Raw genomic sequence first — 18,352 nt, forward strand, 5'->3', positions numbered from 1 at the left:
TCATTTTCAGACTTTTATTAAGAGCAAAAAAAATATATCTTCTATAGCCGCGGTCAAGAGCTAACAGTGGAAAAGCCACAGACGTGATGCACAGTCTAATATTAGATACTCTTCATAAATAAGATTCTTTGTTTTCTATTTGTTCGTTGAAGTAACTTGCAGAAATAATTAATTTTGTAGCTTTCTAGAACACAGTCACACCACAGACATCATCTGGAAGAGAGGAAAGCCAGCATCACAAAACATGGATTTCCCCTGGATATTGAGGGACAGTTCAATAAGCAACAAAAAACACCCCAGCAACATCCCACAAAAACCAACCCCCACGCTGCCCTACCATTAGAAATCTAAGCTGAAGTTCGGATCTACTGGAAGACAACAGAGGCAGAATCATACTCCACTGGTGAAGAGCTGCTCACAGAGGCTGCACGCTGCCAGAGGGCTCCACCAGGCTCACAAGGACAGCAGTACTTACCCTAGCGTCAGTGAGGGTTACTTTGCCTTCCCCCTCATAAGGAAGAGACCTCTGCATCATGAACAGTGCCTTCCAGTGGCACCAGCCGAGATGCCAGGGCCCTTCAGAGTCAGAGGTCCTGAAGGCTATACTCACCACTTTCACAGTCCTGCTCATCTCACTCATATCTTGAAGCCCAGAGCTCTCATACACTCCAGGTGAGCTTCAATTAGGCGCCCACAATTTTCTTCCCCCTTCTCAATGATGCTGCAAAATAAAAAGATTTCCAAGGTTCAACAACAAAAATGTTCGCTTACTGTTAGTCAAAGCCACAGAACCGACAAGCTGTTGGGGACAACCAAAAGTCCCTATTAGGCTCCAGAGACCTTTTTGCCCATCCTGTCCAGGGTAGCACTGTTTTGGGAATTATACTACCATCTCAAAATGGTGCCCAGGCCTGGAGTGGTGCACTTAAAACTCTGATGAGATGCATTAACAGTTTCCTATTAACAGGCCAGTGTCTGTTCTGGGCAAGTCTGGACAGGGATTTGTTACACAACACAAAGCTATCGCATCAGTTCGTCGAGCATGCTGATCTTGTCAGCAACTCGTTTCACATCACTCTGTATAGAAGCAACAAAATTTCTCTAGTAAGAGCCCAATACAGAACAGGCTGGCCAGTAAATGATGTTTCAGTCCAGCTTCAGTTGGTATTTACGGAACTTGAAGCAAAAACAACCTGTCCGGCTACTCTTGAAAAAAAAATTATTTACCACATATGGTAACATATGGCTTCCCGTCCCCTGAGGTGGGGATTCCACTGCTCGACACAGCGCGGGTCACAGGGCTGATCAACCCTCATCTGCTACGTTATGCTATTCTTCCTGCCAAAAGCAGAAACTACCAAACTGTGAATAACTCAAATATTTTATTTTCTTAATTTTTATTACAGTAAGTATGGGCAGGTGAGCTGGCCAAGCAGGGCAACTCCACCTGACCCAGGACTTGCATCCTATCACCCTTTTCTTAGAGGGCCCTTGACTCACCTTCACTCTACCAGGTAACCAGACACACACCCATAACTTTGGCAAAGATACAGTGTCCAGCATTGTGTCACCTACTGAATGACATCTGTACCACTTGTCAGGTAAAAAAAAAAAAGTCAAGTCTGGTCACCAGACTAAAGCAATTTACTGTCATAAACAAAAGAACTCTATTTTGGGTGTGCATTTCATGCTGTTTGATAAGCCCTACGCTCGTGACTAAGCCTGTAATTACAAACGCAGCTATACACATCACTGTCGAATTTTGCACCTCTGTGAGAAACGCCATCCTCTGAGACTAAAAACCGAAGCATTTTGTTTTACTTAAAAGAGAACAGTGTTTATAACCAGTTAAACAACAAAAACGTTACTGCCTGCTGGTACTTGCTGCTTCAGTCAGCCAACAGCAGCGAGGATTTGTAAGCAGCGTCAAAAGCTCATCTCCGAGACCCGTTTTAAACCAGGGCGATTAACTACTGATCTCTTTGCTTCTAATTTACCCTTCTGGGACAGCTTCTCCTCCTCCACACCCTCCCTCCGCCGTCTCCCGCGCCCCCCGGACGCTCCAGCACCCCCGGCCCGGGGTGGGGCGGGCTCCCGAGGTCACCCCGGCAGGCTGGCAGGGGCAGCGCCTCGCCAGCAGGCAGCGGCGAGGGCCCAGGGAGGGAAACCGCCGGGCCGGGCGGGACGCGGCCCGAACGCCCCCGCAGCTCGGCGCCGGGCCGACCCGGCGAAGGGCAGCGGCGCAGGAGCGGCCTCCCGCCCCCCCCCGGGCCCTCACCAGGCGTCCCGCGCTCTCTTGGTCTCGGGGCAGGCGCAGCAGGCCTTCAGCGGCTTCTTCTCCTCCCGCGCCTCCCCCGCGCCCTTGGCGTCGCAGCTGGCGGCAGCAACCGTCGACATGGCGGGCGGCTCACGCGGCGGCCACGGCCTGCCGGGGAGAACGGGGCGCGAGCGCCCGTTAGCCGGACCCCCCCCGAGCGCGAGCCTGCCCCGCCCTCGGCACGCGCGCCGCCACCTGCCTGCCCGGCGCGAGAGCAGAGAGACGCCGCCGCGCTCCTCCGGCACGGCGCTGGCGGCCTTGAGGGCTCCCTCGCTTCCGCGTGACCTTCCCCGCCACCCGGCCCGTCCGCGCCTGCGCCCCGCGGCATGCCGGGAGATGTAGTCCGGGGGCCCTCCTTCCGCCTCCCCCCGCCCCGCGGCGGAGTCCCGGTCCCTCAGCGGGCGGGGTGGGCGGTCATCACGCGAACGGGTCCACGCTCCGTAGCGCTCGGTCAGCGCGTCGGAAGGGACGTTCTCCAGGAGCACGCGGCGCTTCACCAGCCAGCGAGGAGGGGAAGGAGGAGCGGGCCGGAGAGTGGGAAATGGCGGCGGCGGCTGAGGGGGCCTGACACCCGCCGCGGCCTGGGCGAGAGCGGCGGCAGGCGGGATTTCAGTTCTGCCAGAGCCAGGCTCCGCGGTCAGAAAGTTGTAGCCAACTGCCTAAAGCTCTTTTTTCCTACTCAGGCAGTGGGGGAAACGGGCTCAGTTCTTTATGGCAGTTGTGCGCAGAAAACCGCAGATCTGTGGGAGGGAAGAAGAGGTGGCTATGGAGGCATCGCACACATGAGCACAGCCATCATGGCAGCCAACATGAAGTGCTGCTGTGTCGTGGCTGGGGGACAGCCTGGCCGCTCCCTGCCATGGACAGTAAGGGAAAAGATACAGAGATGCTTTTCCTCTGTAGTCTGTGCCAAACCAGGCACCAGCAGCCACTCGTGCCTTCCAGGGGTCTGCTGTGTACTTGGCTGTTTTGCCACAGTCAGCTCTCCAAGGCTACACCTGTGTCTGCAGCCAGCCCTGATGATGAAAAGGTTGTTTCTGCACGTATATAGACAGGCAGGCACGTTGCAAGCAAAGGGACGCCCCACACAGGTAACGTGGTAAGAGCTGCGCATCAGCAGCTGTGACACTCCTGAGAGCTCGGAAGGGGAAAAGAATACACCCATTACGGTGGAGCTGCTGCGCCTTTCAGTGGGGTGCAGCAAGAGCCAAAGAAGAATTGGCAGCTTACAGCAGGTACTAAGGGGATCCAAAATTGTAGAAACGCTGACAAGAATGTTTGGAGAGACGGAAAGCCTGTATTTTAGGTATTTAATTAATTTCTGACTTTTAGGATGAGTTTTTTACACTTGGGGCAGATTATCCCATGCTTGTCAATCACAGAGGTATTTATTTTGGTCTGTGATGAAGAGCAAATAGCAGTAGCTCCACTAAAACAGGTTACATGCTCGCAGTCTCAATAAAACTGAGAAGCTCAAAACATCTGCTAAGGGATCTGAACACTCAAGTCAGGTAAAAGATTGAAAAAGGTCCTGCCTATACAAGGCATGAAATATCAAGCATCCCCATTGTTTCAAGAGCCCTGGGCAAGACAGAAAGAATTATTTCATTATTTTCAGTATTTACCCTTCCGATAAGCCAGGCCAGAAGTGAGATCATTCTCTGTCGAGAGGTTTTGCTCTTCTATTTCTCTGTATGACCAAGGTGAATGTCGACACCACTGACTCGTGCTACCTGAATGATAGGAGAGGGTACTTTTTTTGATCCCCTTCTTCTCACAAAGAGAGATGAGAAGTAGAACCTAGCTGTTTTCCAGAAGTCCGAAGCTCCACATTTTCATCACACAGGTAGGTGAGGCTCTTCTGTGTTCACCACTGAGGCATCTCTGTAGCACCCTCACAATGCGACTCCTTGTAACTCGTGAGGAGACTGCCTAGGCACCGCCATCCTACCTCTGAAATGATGCCATGTAACACTCACTCACCAAATCAGCCACCTACTTAATTATCCATGGATCCCAGCTCAGTAACCTGTGCCCAGCTATCCCATTTGGCTGGGAAGGTTGTTCCGACTGCCCTACGCCCGGACAGCCTCCTTGTTCAGCACACACACGCTGGGAGGCCATACAGCCAGGCACGGTGAACTGGAAGATCTATCGGTTGCGTTATGTTGACCAGAATATGCTTGTCCCAAATCCATGTAAACATGCTGCAAGATGGAACTGAGATGGAAACACCTATCAAAAGCAGGCATCAGCTCTCAAAAGCAGTGCCTTGTTATTAGTTTTTTTACCATATTAAGCATGTTTTCCTTTCCAATTAACTAGCTTTGTCTTTTCTTCCTAAAGCTTTATCTGCTGGCCACTACCCAAAGGCCTAGATGGAACTGGTGATAGCAACACAAACTCTGAGGGAAAGCCTGTGGTAAAAACCTCAAAGAGGGTTTCCTAAGTCTGCAAGTGAACAGTATCCTTTATTTAACAACATTTTCTATTTTAAAAAGAGTTTGAATGAGACTTATTTGGCCTGTAGAAGCCAGGAGAAGACCAAACGAAACACAATGTATACTCTTGCTGGATTTACAGAATACCAAGAGCAAAGGGAGGTTAAAATTTAGTCATCTTGGGAGAAAACTTCAAAAGGGTCTTTGCGCAAAGGCATGGCCTGTGGAGACTAAATATCTCTGCACGCAGCACTCCATTTTGACTCTAGCAGCTTCGCAAATAGATTAAGGAAGAGCACTGCTATTTTGGGTATGCTGCCTGCATCGTAATGGTTTATAACAGTATCACCCTGGAAGAAGGAATTACTTCTTGGTAGGATGGGAAGGGAATTGCCACTAAAGCACAGTTAACACATTTTCATACTGATTGCACCAATTTGGAGTACAGTGCAGAGGGGAGATCAGAGCCTTTTCTCTTCTGACATTACGTTGTGCACACAGACAGATCATTAACGTTGTGCTTTTTTGTTTTCCATTTGTCTGCTGCCTGCTGACAGTGGCAGAAGAATTATATTAAAAAGTATGTGTTAGGACAAACAGATTTATCTACCAGTCAAAGAGGAATGGCTGAGGGCAGGGTACTGAGCTCAGACTGCTGGAAAGCTGTCAGATCCAGTACCCAGGAAAGGAGATTCAGTGAACATCTCGGAGCCTCTGAAAGAGAGAATGAAAAAAGACCCTCCCTCAATCTACCATGTCCCTTGGCAGCCTCGTGCCACGTGTGAGAGCACAAGGACTACAAACAGCACTGGACATTTACAGCTCTGGATTTAGAGGAGCAATGGCTGAAATAGGGGGAAACTGCCCAATTGCCATGGGGTTCTGCATTGTTTTCCCTGTACAGCCCTTTATCAGAATTAAAGAATACACAGCAGTGACTCATGATGCGTAAACAGCAGAGTAGCACTGCAGTCATTGCCGTTGGCTTCTTGTACCTTCAGTTTCAGCCCACTAAAAGAATGGTCATCCAAAAAAAGAAGTACTTGTCTGTTAGAGAGACTCAAATAGAGAGACTTCTCAAGGAACCTCAAAAATATATTTACATTCATTGTTACTCTTAGGTAGGGTAAGCCCCTATCAATGTCAGTTGAAAGTAGCAGTCTGGGGTAGTCCGGGTTTTTCCAGGTTTCTCACACTTCTGATACACATGATAGAAGGTAAATTTAGCTGTGGAAAATCTGTGTGGGGAAACAGAGCCGAAGGTATTGTGATATTTTTCCATATAGTGCCTGTTCTGGGAACAACTAACCCTTTACCATCTTGAAAAGAGAAACCTGTTTAATAGTGGTCTAGAGAAATATTTTTGTCTTTGACTTCGTATAAACATGAGACAGCCATTGCTCCAGCAGCCCAGTCAACCATACATTGTGTTTGATTGTCAAAGAAGTTGTCTGTGGTTTTGGTCAACACTTAGATACTCAAGGGGGAAAAAAGGACTTCAAACCTCTGAGCAAGATGAATTGTCAGGGCCGTTGCCTATTATATTAACTGCCCGGGTATAAGACAGAGTTTCTTTTTTGTTATCAGAGTTGCAGACCTGCAACTACCAAATACTATCAGTTCAGCAGTGTGACCTGAGAGAGAATGAATGCTGGGATTGAAGCACCTTTGCTCTGGTCTAGTACAATGGAAGAGACTCTAAGGTGATTAACTACATTCCCCTTTAAGCTTCAAACTCCATCTTTAGGTGAAGGCAAGTGGTTCACTGGGCTAAGATTACCTCAAGAAGGGGTGCGCCTGTCCCTTCCCAGGCTGAAGAGGCAAATCCCCATGTTTCAGGACTACGGCATGAATTCTGTATGCAGTGATGCCGTACCACAGGATTGAACCATCCTCTCCTGGGAGATCGCCACAGAAGGCTGTATGGAGGGAGTCTCCTTCCATGCTGACAAGCAAGCCCTTACAGAAACAAGAGTGGAATCAAGATTACTTTTAAGGCATTTCTGTGTCTTTGAATAACCTCCAAGCTAGTACTGCAACAGATCATCTCTTGCCAGAAATTTGGCCAAATCTTTGGAGCATCGGAGGCAGGAGGTGGAAGGTTGTTTGCAAGACTGCAGTCACTTTCCACTTCAGAAGCAGAACTGCTGTCTCTGACATTGCAGGACAGCATCCCAGAAATTCTGGGGTCTCATGCGGGGACCAGGACTCTGTGGCCTAGCCCTCCACACTAAAGACGACAGTGACCCTCCTACAACAGGCAGAGCAGAAACTCTTGTCCCAGTCAAAAAGTGCGGCGAAACTAATTTCAGGGATTGCCACCACTGCTTGCTTTTGCTAAGAAACTAATGTTTTTATAGTACAGTCAAGACTGTTTCCAGCAACGAATGACTTTTCCAGTGAAATCTGGATGTTCATGCAGGGGGAAAAAAAAAAAAAAGACATCAGTGCTCGTTTTTGGTATAAACATAAAGGATCTTAATGTCTTTCTTACATTTTTTTTCCACGCATCTCTCCCCAGTTTGTGCTAAGATTATGACTATCATCACTTTAATGTTATGCCTCTTCTTTCCACTGCCTGCTGAAAGCATATCCAAACATATTAGTAAAGATTATGAATTTGCCATGCAACACTGCAAAAGCCAGATCAGCAAATTCAGTATGCAATCTCCCTGGTAACATGGCATAAGGAGGAAGCTGGCATTTTGCACTGTGCCACAAAGTAACCCGCCTGTTCCACACGCATTGGAGGCAAGAACAACCCAGCCTTTGGCAACGTGGCAACTTTCCCACAGCACCGATGTGCAGCAGCTGATGCTGGATGGGCACCTCAAGCCTGGTCAGGCTTACTTCAGTGCTTGTTGGGATGGCTGAACAGCTGCTCCCCTTTGTGGAGGGAACACCAGTGAAAATCCAAGCATTCTGGCGTAGATCCCAGTGCACAGACTGGTGGGAAGGAAAGGCCAGGTGTTTGCACTCAAATTGCTGCATGTGCTACCGACACAACAAAAGAGCATGGCTGAAGAAGACAAGTGTGTATTGTCTGACAGTCTCTATGCTTAGTAACTAAGAAAATCCTAACCTGTATTTGGAAAATAAAATCACTAATCCTCAAAAAGACCTGAATCTGCAAAGGTCTGTCCCTCTGCTGCCATCAGACTCTCTGTTTTCAGTTAAAAATTAGAAAAAAATAGCCCAGGTTTAAAAGTGTTTAGGCATGAAGTAGATACACACTAGTCACCCAGGGGGAAGTTTTGCTATCCCTTCACTGCAGAGTTAACCAAGAGAGCTGCCTATATAGTTCTTTCCAAACAGGAAACCTCTTTCATTCTCACTTCTCATAACTTGAAAGAGTAAGACTTTAAAACTTCTGCATAACCCCTATGTGAATTGTCAGAACTGATCAGAACATGATCCAAAGCAATCAGACAGCTGAGCCACTGTTAATATGTAGCACCACATGCATGCATGGATGACCTCCAGTTAGTCACCCCGCAAAAATCAAATGCTGTCTAAGGTCTGTGCTTTACAGGAAACCTTGTTTAAAACCCAAGTCCATTTGCCTGTGTGTTAAAGAAAAATGCCTCACTGTAGTTCCATAAAATACTCCATAATACAAATTTCTAACCTTCATCAGTTCCGCTGCAAACCAGAAGCTGTTTCTGCAACTCCAATGAGTGGTGTTAAGCTGTCAACCACCTGAGAAGCAGCAACACAGTAGGCCCACTTCTTTTCCACTACACACATTCCAGTCACCCTTTTTTTCCCCTAAGCATTGCTGCTATTAACAATTTTATTCTGCTTCGTAGCATGCCATTTTGATGTCTGCGTCAGTAGCAAATCTGGCTTGTTTGAATCTATTCAAGTCTCTCTTGATCAGGTTTTATGAAATGTGAAGCTCCACTATAGAAAATAATTTAATATTCACAACAAACTGCAGGAGCTAACTGGAAGCCTGGCAAGAATCAATACATGAGTCCTTCAAGTTTTGAGATGTCACTGGTTGCAGCTGCATACTTCTATGTACTCACATCCCAGCAGCTCACTCCTTTTAAATATTGCATCGAGACATATGCTGTATAGTCCTGCAAACTGCTTGTAAAGAGCCTGCAACACTACGTATCTTCTGAATCCATTTAGAATCCCCACAGCTGTTACTCGCAAAGTTACAAAATAATGTAGAAAATTCGGTCACTTTTAAGCCATTTCTTTCACATCAAGCTAGACTTTGATTTTCATCACTTAATTCTCTTGTGCTTGCTTTCTTCTGTTTTTCTTCTCATTGATCCAGGAGAAGAATTTCTAAGTGAGTCCAATGAGCATTACTGGCACTTTCTGAAAGATCTTTAGAATCCTTATTCCCACCACAAATCAATTAGAATTGACTATCAAGAGCTCAAGGGTCATATTTCAAGAAGCATTAGGCTATCTCCATGTGCAGGTAGAGGGATTCTCAAGAGAGCCTATTTACATTTACATCTTCCTAAATACATTATGTAGCTGAAGTATAATTATTTTTGAAAAAGTGACATGGGAACGCAAGTCATCTACATGGCAGAAAATTTAATCTAAACCTTCAGCTCAAGCCCAAATCCTGACTATTTTGCCCTGATTTTCAATATGCTGTGCAGCATGCTGTGCAGTATTTCAAGTACTGAGTGTCTTGGGTTACTCTGTGTAACAAACACCAAATTTTACACAGCACATCCTGTCTGGACTGGCACATCATTAACTTCAACTACTCCAGTCCCTTATTTAAAACACAGAATGGATTCTTCCAGATCTGTTTCTCCTAGGGGTCCATCCAGAGACTAACTCAGGATCAAAGAGGGTATGTTTCCAGATCAAGACGCTAGATGCTGCGTTCCTATCACGCTCTCACAGTCAATATGTCAGGACACCAGTGACGTGCTCTAGAACCTGTACTGTGCTCTGTTCAGTCTCCACCATGTGAGACTGGGCAGTGAAGTGGGAAGGGCTCTGTGGCTGCAGGCGAAGGCAGAGGGGAAAGACAGGGGAACTTTCAAGACTGAAGAGAGCACAGGCTTTGTTTTTATACCCGAGGGGAGTGACACTTAAGCATCCTTCCCCAGTCTTTGGAAGGGCTCTGTTCAGCCTCCATCCAGCTCTAGCTTGATTTCTTCCCATGGCCTGAGTGTCCTGTCACTGCTGTCTCACCCTTTTATTTCTGGCAGGCCTCCGCCAGGCCCTTGGATGTGTGCTAGCCCTCAGCTGACCTCCATCCAGTGGATTGCAATTAAAGGATTATAAGTAAATTTTTTTTTTTTTGAAAGGTTTAATAGACAGGATTAGGGCCACGTTTCACTAATCAAGAGGAAATAAAAGTGTAGTGTGTGGGAGAGTTATACTGTATTATAATAACAAGCTGAAATGAGACTCCATAGCACTTCTGTCCAGCTATTTAATTTCCACAGAGAGTGGAAACCCAAGCGGGTTTTAGGATGCCCTTTTAAAGAAAGAACTGTCCTCTCAGCTTAGCGTGGAGCTGACAGAAAGAAGTATCACCAGAACCAGAAGTCAGTCATGGCTGGAACCCCTTCCATGCCCTGAAACAACTCCTATTCCTCCTCAAGCTCCTTCTAGTTCTAGCTGCCTCTTGCCTTCCCTCCCTCCCTCCCTCCCTGTTCTTGGACTCTTCCCAGTTTTCTCTCTCCCCTCCAGCTCAACAGGCAGCTACCAGCAAATAGAGTTGTATTTATTTACTTACAGATTTATTTACTACTAAAATAGACAAACTGTCCTGATTTCGGCTGGGATAGCGTTAACTTTCTTCGTAGTAGCTGGTATAGTGCTGTGTTTTGGATTTAGTATGAGATAACAGACTGATGTTTTAGTTGTTGCTAAGCAGTGCTTATACTAAGTCGAGGACTTTTCAGCTTCCCATGCTCTGCCAGCGAGGAGGTGCACAAGAAGCTGGGAGGGAGCACAGCCGGGACAGCTGACCCAAACTGGCCAAAGTGGTATTCCATACCATATGACATCATGCTCGGTATATAAACTGGGGGCAGTTGGCCAGGGCACTGCCTGGGGACAGGCTAGGCATCGGTCAGTGGGTGGTGAGCAACTGCACTGTGCATCGCTCCTTTTATGTATTCTATTATTATTATTATCATTGTTACTACTGTTATTTTCTCTTCCTTTGCTGTCCTATTAAATTATCTTTATCTCAACCCAAGAGTTCTTCTTTTTTCCGCTTCTCTTCACCATCCTACCGGCGGGGGGACGGGGAGGAGTGAGCAAGTGGCTGTGTGGTGCTTAGTTGCTGTCTGGGGTTAAACCACAACACAAACAGATGATAAGGCTGGAGCCAAACCCTCATGAAAAGCAGATATGGAATTCGATAACAACCCAGCTATAAGGCCATTTCTCATCCGGGTCTCCAGAAGCAAGTAGTTGGATTGCTTTGAAGGTGCAAGCTCATCCCAACTTCTAAGCCAGAAATATGGGATGAAATCCTGTCTGTTAAGTCAATGTAATATTCCCCTTCCATCAAATTGTTCCTCTGGTTGTTCTCTTACCTCTTGTACTCTGACTAGGATGTAGCATCTCCTCTGCTGATTGAACCACTGATTGAGGCAGCAAGGAATAGAGGAAATCCAAGATTTAGTTTTGAAAAGAAATGTCTTAACACACTGGAGCTTGAAAGCCGCAGGCTAACATGTTGGTATTGCTATTTATTCCTTTGACTATTGCATGGGAGCAGTGAGAACACTAGGAATTCACTAATTTCCTAAGGAGTTCAATCCAAGATCCTTTTACTACTGAGGTGAGGCAACACCACTCCTGAATTCAGCCCAGCAAATCATCCATGTCATTCCAGTTCATTAAGAATCTCCTCGAAAACTCAACCAATCCAAGTGAAATTAAGTATATGAATGTCCTTCAGCGGATGCCTGAAGTATTGGTAAACTTGGGGTTTTGTCACAAACTGAAATTCTCTGAACCATGAGCTTTTTTTTTTTTTTAAAGTGCTAATCAAACCCATTACAGCAGTCTTTCAGCAGGCTTTGAAGTGAATCCTTTAACTGTGATCAGAAAGAACCACAGTACTACTACTTTGTTTTCTTTGAACTTTGACTTTTTAGGCTATCCCCATCTGTAGATTGCTTTTAGTACAGGAAATGTGCCAACAGTCACACTAAGAAAAGAAAAGCAAGAGAGAACACATCTCCTATAAAGACTTTAATCTTTTTTTCCATTTCAGTAGTTGTATCTCAAGATGCCTCTCTTAGCAGAGCTCTTAGTAAAAACAGCACAAAGAAACCAAAGACTTCACCGTGGCAAAGCTCCATTTACCACAATCAGTACTCCAAGGTCATTTTCACAAAAGATGCCACAAGTGAGGTATTCCAACAATGGATATAATGCCTTACTACAGCCAAAAGCCAGCACACAGACAAGGCCTCGATCCACAAAACATCAGATTTCACAGCATCTGTCTTCTCACATCTTTTTGAGAATTACCTCTACTTCCTCCCAGGAACAGTGACCACGTGTCTTCCTCCTCTTTTCCTCCCTCTCCTTCACCATCTCTTCTGATGGACTGTGAGTAAGGCCCACTTCTCCTGGATTAAAAACCTAGCAACCACATTGACTGCAGCCTTGTGCTGCTGCTTTCCTGCTCCTTCTGAATTCACACATCTGGAAAGAGGGGTTTATTACATAGTCAGTAAACCATGTGGAGATCGGACAGGGAATGGAAATTAGGGTTCATCTTGGATGGGTCCAAGGGCCAACTTCATTTTGTATCATTTCACATTTAATAGAAGTGCTGAACCGGCGCCACCCAGGTTAGACTGTGATGGACCATACATGGAGAAATTGTGACATCCGGTGGCAAGACTGAGAATTGCATGCTAACGGTTACTAATTTTGAATAAATTACATTCATTTTGGCATTTCCTGCCATCAAAGCCTCAACAGTGCTTTTAATGCTGTAATTTTGTTGTCTGTAACTTAGATTTTTTTAATAACCACAAAAAAGCCACCATGAAGCATCATGTGCACCCAGCACCACACCAGTGCTGTCATTTGAGAGCTGCTAACAGGGCGCAGGACCATGTATATAATTAAGCTTAAAGCCAGACAGATGACATCTCGCCAGAGGTTCCATAGATCCTCGTGGATGGCAGGGGAAAAGTCACATTCAAGAAACCCAGTTCCGTCACAGGCTTTGGAGGACAGAAGGAAGACAGCAGAGACTCATCATCTGTTTAGCTTAACTTCTTTGCCTTCTCCCCCCAACTCCTGCCTTTCCACACCCTTCACCACTTTTTCAGCTCCTCACCTAGGTCTCCCATTTTCTTGTCCAGACCACTTCAGCTCCGCTCTGCTGCCTGCTCACCCTGTCTCTCCCTCCTTCCCCTGCACACTGGTTCTCTACCACCCCACTCTCCTACTAATTTTTCTTTGCTCAGCCAGCCAAGTTTCTCCTCTAAAACCACACTGTCACACCAAATCCATCTTCTCTTTGTCCAGCTACTCTTCTGCTCTCAACTAATCCCTAATCCCACCCTCCTTGTCTAAATTTTCCACTTCTCTTTGTCTGATTTCAGTTCAAACACATCAGCAAGTCATCGCAGCATAACAAGTCCATCAACAGAGTAGCAGGAATTCATCTTGCAGCAAATTACACCGTCTTATCTCAAGGTTAACGTGAGGTAAAATGCATTTGGCTCAGCCTCTTTCGCGGCAGCTAAACTAGAGCACTTTTCCTGCAGCTTTGCAACACGCTAAGCATTGGCACAGAGTCAGTCCTGTCAGTCCCTGCACAGTAACTCACTAAGGCGTGGACAGTTTACTCATACATCAGAGCACCTGGTGTCCCTGTAGAGCCAAGTGGCTATAAAACAAAACTCATCAGATGATAGACAGCACCGCAGCCCAGCTACAGTCTTGTTCTGGAAAAGCTATTACTGAAAGAAAAAAAAACAACCAACACCCTCAAACCCAAAAAATCATGCTACTGCCTGTAGCTCTCAGGAGAAAGCCCAGCAGTCAAGTTCTTTGAAAACTGTAGCTAAGAAACAGGAATCTATTTTGATTGCTTACAGTTTAGTTGCCTCCAGCTACCTTTCACCAGAGCAACAGGATGTGTCCTTGACGGGGACATACAGACCTACCAGACCAGCTTTGAGTCCCTTCTCCAAAGTGCTGGTCAGAGACAAGATTGCCAATTTAGCACCTGGGATCAAACATTTTCTCAGAGCTCTTTATGTTTTGGAATCTTTTTCTTTGGAAATGACTGATCTGCATTAAAAAAAAACAAACAAAGACGACCAATTCAGACCAAACCTCACAGCTTTGCCATTGCAGTGTATTCCACAGCACACACCAGCGTGGCAGGGGCCCTGGCCAGGTCTCACTCCAGCTGCAGGTCCACAGGAATATGAAGACTTCAGGCAAAGAACATTCAAGATAGTAACAATCAACGCATCTGTCAATGCTTGTAACGCTGTTCACTGTCCACATCTGTAATTCACCGAGATTTCTCAGGAATGTTAGTTAAAAATAAGCCAATATTTCACACACACACACCTCCTAATCTAAACTAAGCAAGCTCCATGAACCTGAACCTTGAGCTTTTTAGCTCAGCCACATATACCTGTCACCTCCTGTGAGCAAGTACTAGTCCTCAGGCAGCTATGCAGTGACCTGAAAACTTTCACCTTTTATTTTCTGACAGGTTGGTTTTCAGCCACATCAGGCTCCTGAGATGGTTCCCCACATAGTCTTTCAGCTGCCAACACCAACAGATCAGACACAGTGGGACCAGGGAGCTCCTGGTGAACAAAGAAGGTGGCAACATCTTACATTTAGTCCAATTTAATGCGGTTAAAGTTAATGGTGGAACTGCACCTTTTTCATCTTCCACAACTCCAGAGAATACTCATCTGTTAGGCTATGACCTGGCATTCTGTTGTACTCTGTCAAGAACTCATGTAATTGTTCCTTCTGTAGGTTTCCATCTGGTTCCTTTCCTCATCAGAAAAACAGAAGACCAAGCCACCTGTATCCAGTCATCTCTTAAAACCTTAAAGTAGAAAAATGTGAGAGGGTGGAGCCAATGAAAAATCATTTTTTGGCCAACATAGAGTTTACACACCTCATTACCCCAAGGCAGATGTCTAGCATGGAAGAATTTCAGCATGGAAATTAGGGAGCTCTACTGAAATGAGATACAAAAAAGGAAACTTGAACTTCATCATGAGAAACGCTGGGCAACTCTATTAAAAAGTTCTTTTCACTGCCCCTGTCAATAATAAGGTATCACATTGTAAAACTCTTTAGTGAAATGAGGGCCTTTGCAGCCTGCTGGATATCTTTAGGGTATGGATCTGTGGAACGTAGTATCCTAAAGATGTCAGTCAGCAACAAAGCTGTGACAGCATTTCTTATTTGAGACCCACATCCGAGTCTTCAGTTGACCCATTTTGATCAACTGCCCTAAGAAAGAAGTCGTTGCTTCAAACAAGTGATGGGAAGTATTCAAAGGTGAATTAAATGTCTACATGTAAATTGGTAGAGCCAAAGAACTTGGAACCATAGTCCTAACATTGCCCTCCTGTGATGAAGCACTGAGGGGCCAACATTTTGTCAGACATGGCAAGCTGTAATTCTTTGGTATACAAAGTTTTATACACAAAATAACTAACACAAGGACCCGCTTCAAGATTACAGGCAGAGGGCCCATTTGCAGTTCCGTTGCTGTCTATGTTCTGTTCCAAAAGTCTCGGCAGCATTGCCTCCAAATCTCCTTGACAAAAGCATCAGCCCTTCCTGTTTAACAGCATGAAGAAGCTTCCAACTTTGCTCCCCGCAGAAGACAATGGCCGCCTCCTTGCAAGAGCAGCACTGTTTTGCAAAGCATAACGTTTATTTGTAACGCTTTGTGTGGGTCTCTCCAGATGTTTTACAAATGCCAAAATACCTGCACCCCCTCTGGGAGGTAGACACCAAGCCTGTTTTCGCTGCTTTATGGCAGCAGAAGCCCTAAGCAGTAACAAGCAAAGCCAGGAATAAGAATGCCCCGGCTTGAACCCAGTCCCTAAGTGTAATCGCTAAACTAGTTTTCTTAAGCACCAAGTGAGGGCCCAAGGGAACTGGACAGCATCCCACACAACAGCCTGAGCAAGAGAAAAAGAAACGCAGAAACGCCGGGGCCAGCCTCCCCCTCCGCCCCAGCCGATCATTCCCCGCGCTCCCCAAACCACAGACATGGCGTCCCGGCGCCCGCGTCACACCGCGGCCCTCGACACGGGCCCTCCGCCGCTCCCCACCGGGGGGAAGGGCGCAAAGCCGACCCCGGCGCTGCCCGGAGGTGGCGGCGGGGAACGGCGAAGGCCCTGCGCCCCCCCACCCCCCGCCAGACGGGAGCTCAGCTTCCCACCCGCGCGGCACAAGATGGAGGCGGGCGGGCCTCGCCGCCTCACAGGCCGCAGGGCTCTCCGGGAAGCCGGGCCCGCCGGGGAGAGAGGCAACCCCTGGCCACGGGGATTCGGGGGAAGCAGCGCAGCCCGCCGGGAGGGGCGAGGCACAACCCGACGGCCGGCGCCGCTCCCGCGGAAAGGCCCGAGCAGCCGCCCCCGCCCCGGGAAGGGGAGCGCCGCGCCCCGCAGTAACGTCCCGCCCTAGGGGGCGTGGCACCTCCCGGCCCCGCCCGCCGGCGGTCGCCACGGGAACGGCGGCCGGAGACGCCACGAGCCGCTCGGTGAGCGGCGCGGTGCGGGCCCCGCTCCTCGGGGACGGCCGCCGCGGCCAAGGGGCTTCCGGGCGGACCTTCGACTGCCCCGACGGTACCGGGCCCGGCCGGGAGGGGCAACGTCCTCCCCCTGCCCCGCCTGCAGCCCCCGGGGCGGGCGGGCGCGGCCAGGCCCCGCGCGGCGAGGGAGGCCGCGTCCAGCGGGGCCGGCCGGGCCCGGGGCGGGCAGTTAGGTACCGGGGCGGGCGGTGTGCGGGTCGCGAAGCGTCTGGGCTGCCCGAGCGGGCCTGCCGCCTCTCCCGGCCCTCCCCGACCGGGCGCTGGCTAGGTTTGGAGCCGGGAAGGTGGAAGATGGGGGCCGCCCCGGAGCAGGGCAGAGCCACGGAGCGGTGAGGCCTCAGGGCTGGCAGCAGTAACGGTGGCGAGGGGAGGCTTGGGACTGTGACACTTTGCGAGCTGGAGGAAAGCCAGCGCTAGCACGGTATCCCGGAGGGAAGCGTCGTGTACAGTGTGACGTTCAAACAGTGATTACCACTGCACCGTGCTTGCTTTTTGCTGCTTCATGTCTTCGTTTCCTATTTAAGTTGTCAGCGCTTCCGAAGAAAGTAGTGTTCTTCAGTCGTGTGCATGTTGCACAGAACAGTATTTCAGGTCTGAGGCTCATTTGAGTGGTGGTGGAGGGTTTTTTAAATATGGAGACATGTATTTCAGGGTTTTTTTCTTTCCTAGTTTGTTTATACTCTCTTATAGACAAACTTTTAAAGAGAGAGGTGGAACCTGACTGGTGATTTGTGCCTATTCCTCAAATACATAACTAGTTGCACTTGTTCACTTATCTTTCAGACCCACTGTACACATGATCAAGTGAAAAGGACCATTCAAAGTCAAATGTCCATGTTGAACTTCTTGGTGATAAAGTGGTAGGCGCTCACATATGCACCTTTTATTTCTGTGTGTATGCATACACCTGTGTAGAAACTCTGTCTCAGTTCTAAGCCGCTCCTTTAAAACAGCAAAATAAAAAGCAAAGGAAGCAGTTTTACCTAAACCAAGACTTAACATGGGCAGTAACCATGATTGCTGTCCCAGGGTGACTCTGTAGCAGCAGCCTAGAAATGTCCAGTTTCGTGTCCTGAGTAATTTCCTAAATTGTATGTCAGTATTTTTAACAGAGTACCTCCAAATGCTGTTAACAATAGCTTGTGTATGTTATTAAGATCTAATTAAAGAACTGGACAGTCGTTGGGCTGTTGTTCAAGCAGAGCTGTTATAAAATGTGTCATTTCACATGGTGCCGCCTCACTTACCTTGGGATATTCTTACACTACAGCTCAAGGTAGCATGCTTAGACAATTTAAAATGAACTATGTAGCAACAGCTAAGCAGCCTGTAAAGATCGCAAAGCCATCCTGATTCTTCGTACTAGGTTAGTGGAATTTAACTTCCTAGCTAAGCCCTTAGCTAGTTAGCCCATGTTTAGCTCCCTGGTGCATTTGCTCCCCTGCTATCGTTCTTCACCCTAGCTAGTTCAAAACCAGCTAGGGCATGTCTATGGAAGTTGCAGTCACACCCTTAGACAGCGGTGATTGATGGCTGGACAGGCTGCATATAGGTAGAATGCCAAATGAAAAGAGGCTTGATACTACTGCACAGTGAATTGGATTTTAAACAAAGAGTCCTCCTGCTATGCGAGCGCAGTCAAGCTATGCACTTGACTGAGCCTGCAAGGCAGACATTCTGAACTCTGAAACTCCGTTGCTATACAGCGAGGAGAGAACCTCTGAGCAGCTTTCCAACAATGGAATCAAGAAACATTTTTCTGAAGAATGTTTCTGGATGTCTTACCCCATTATCTCAGGCTCTTTCTTATAT

At 47.5% G+C, this 18,352-nt stretch overlaps 1 protein-coding gene across 2 annotated transcripts; it reads right to left on the reverse strand.

Moving 5' to 3' along the window:
* Positions 1-2,600, reverse strand: COX17 (cytochrome c oxidase copper chaperone COX17). Of its 2 annotated transcripts, none has more exons than XM_075412825.1 (4): positions 2,517-2,600; positions 2,279-2,425; positions 611-721; positions 1-213 (listed from the first exon to the last, which is right to left on the reverse strand). In XM_075412825.1, the coding sequence occupies exons 2-3, from the start codon at positions 2,395-2,397 to the stop codon at positions 637-639; spliced, it is 204 nt and encodes a 67-aa protein (XP_075268940.1). In that variant the 5' UTR covers positions 2,398-2,425; positions 2,517-2,600; the 3' UTR covers positions 1-213; positions 611-636. The 2 variants fall into 2 exon arrangements, with proteins under 2 accessions (XP_075268940.1, XP_075268949.1); XM_075412834.1 differs by having other exon boundaries at positions 2,513-2,596.
* Positions 2,601-18,352: the final 15,752 nt, after the last annotated feature.

Source organism: Opisthocomus hoazin, chromosome 1, assembly GCF_030867145.1.
Source record: "Opisthocomus hoazin isolate bOpiHoa1 chromosome 1, bOpiHoa1.hap1, whole genome shotgun sequence".
Taxonomy (NCBI): Eukaryota; Metazoa; Chordata; class Aves; order Opisthocomiformes; family Opisthocomidae; genus Opisthocomus; species Opisthocomus hoazin.

Bases quoted from the DNA above. Each gene is read 5' to 3' on its own strand.
- COX17 (XM_075412825.1), bottom strand. From the start codon at position 2,397: ATGTCGACGGTTGCTGCCGCCAGCTGCGACGCCAAGGGCGCGGGGGAG. The intron at 722-2,278 runs GTGAGGGCCCGG...TTTATTTTGCAG, and splicing joins AAGAGAGCGCGGGACGCCTG to CATCATTGAGAAGGGGGAAG.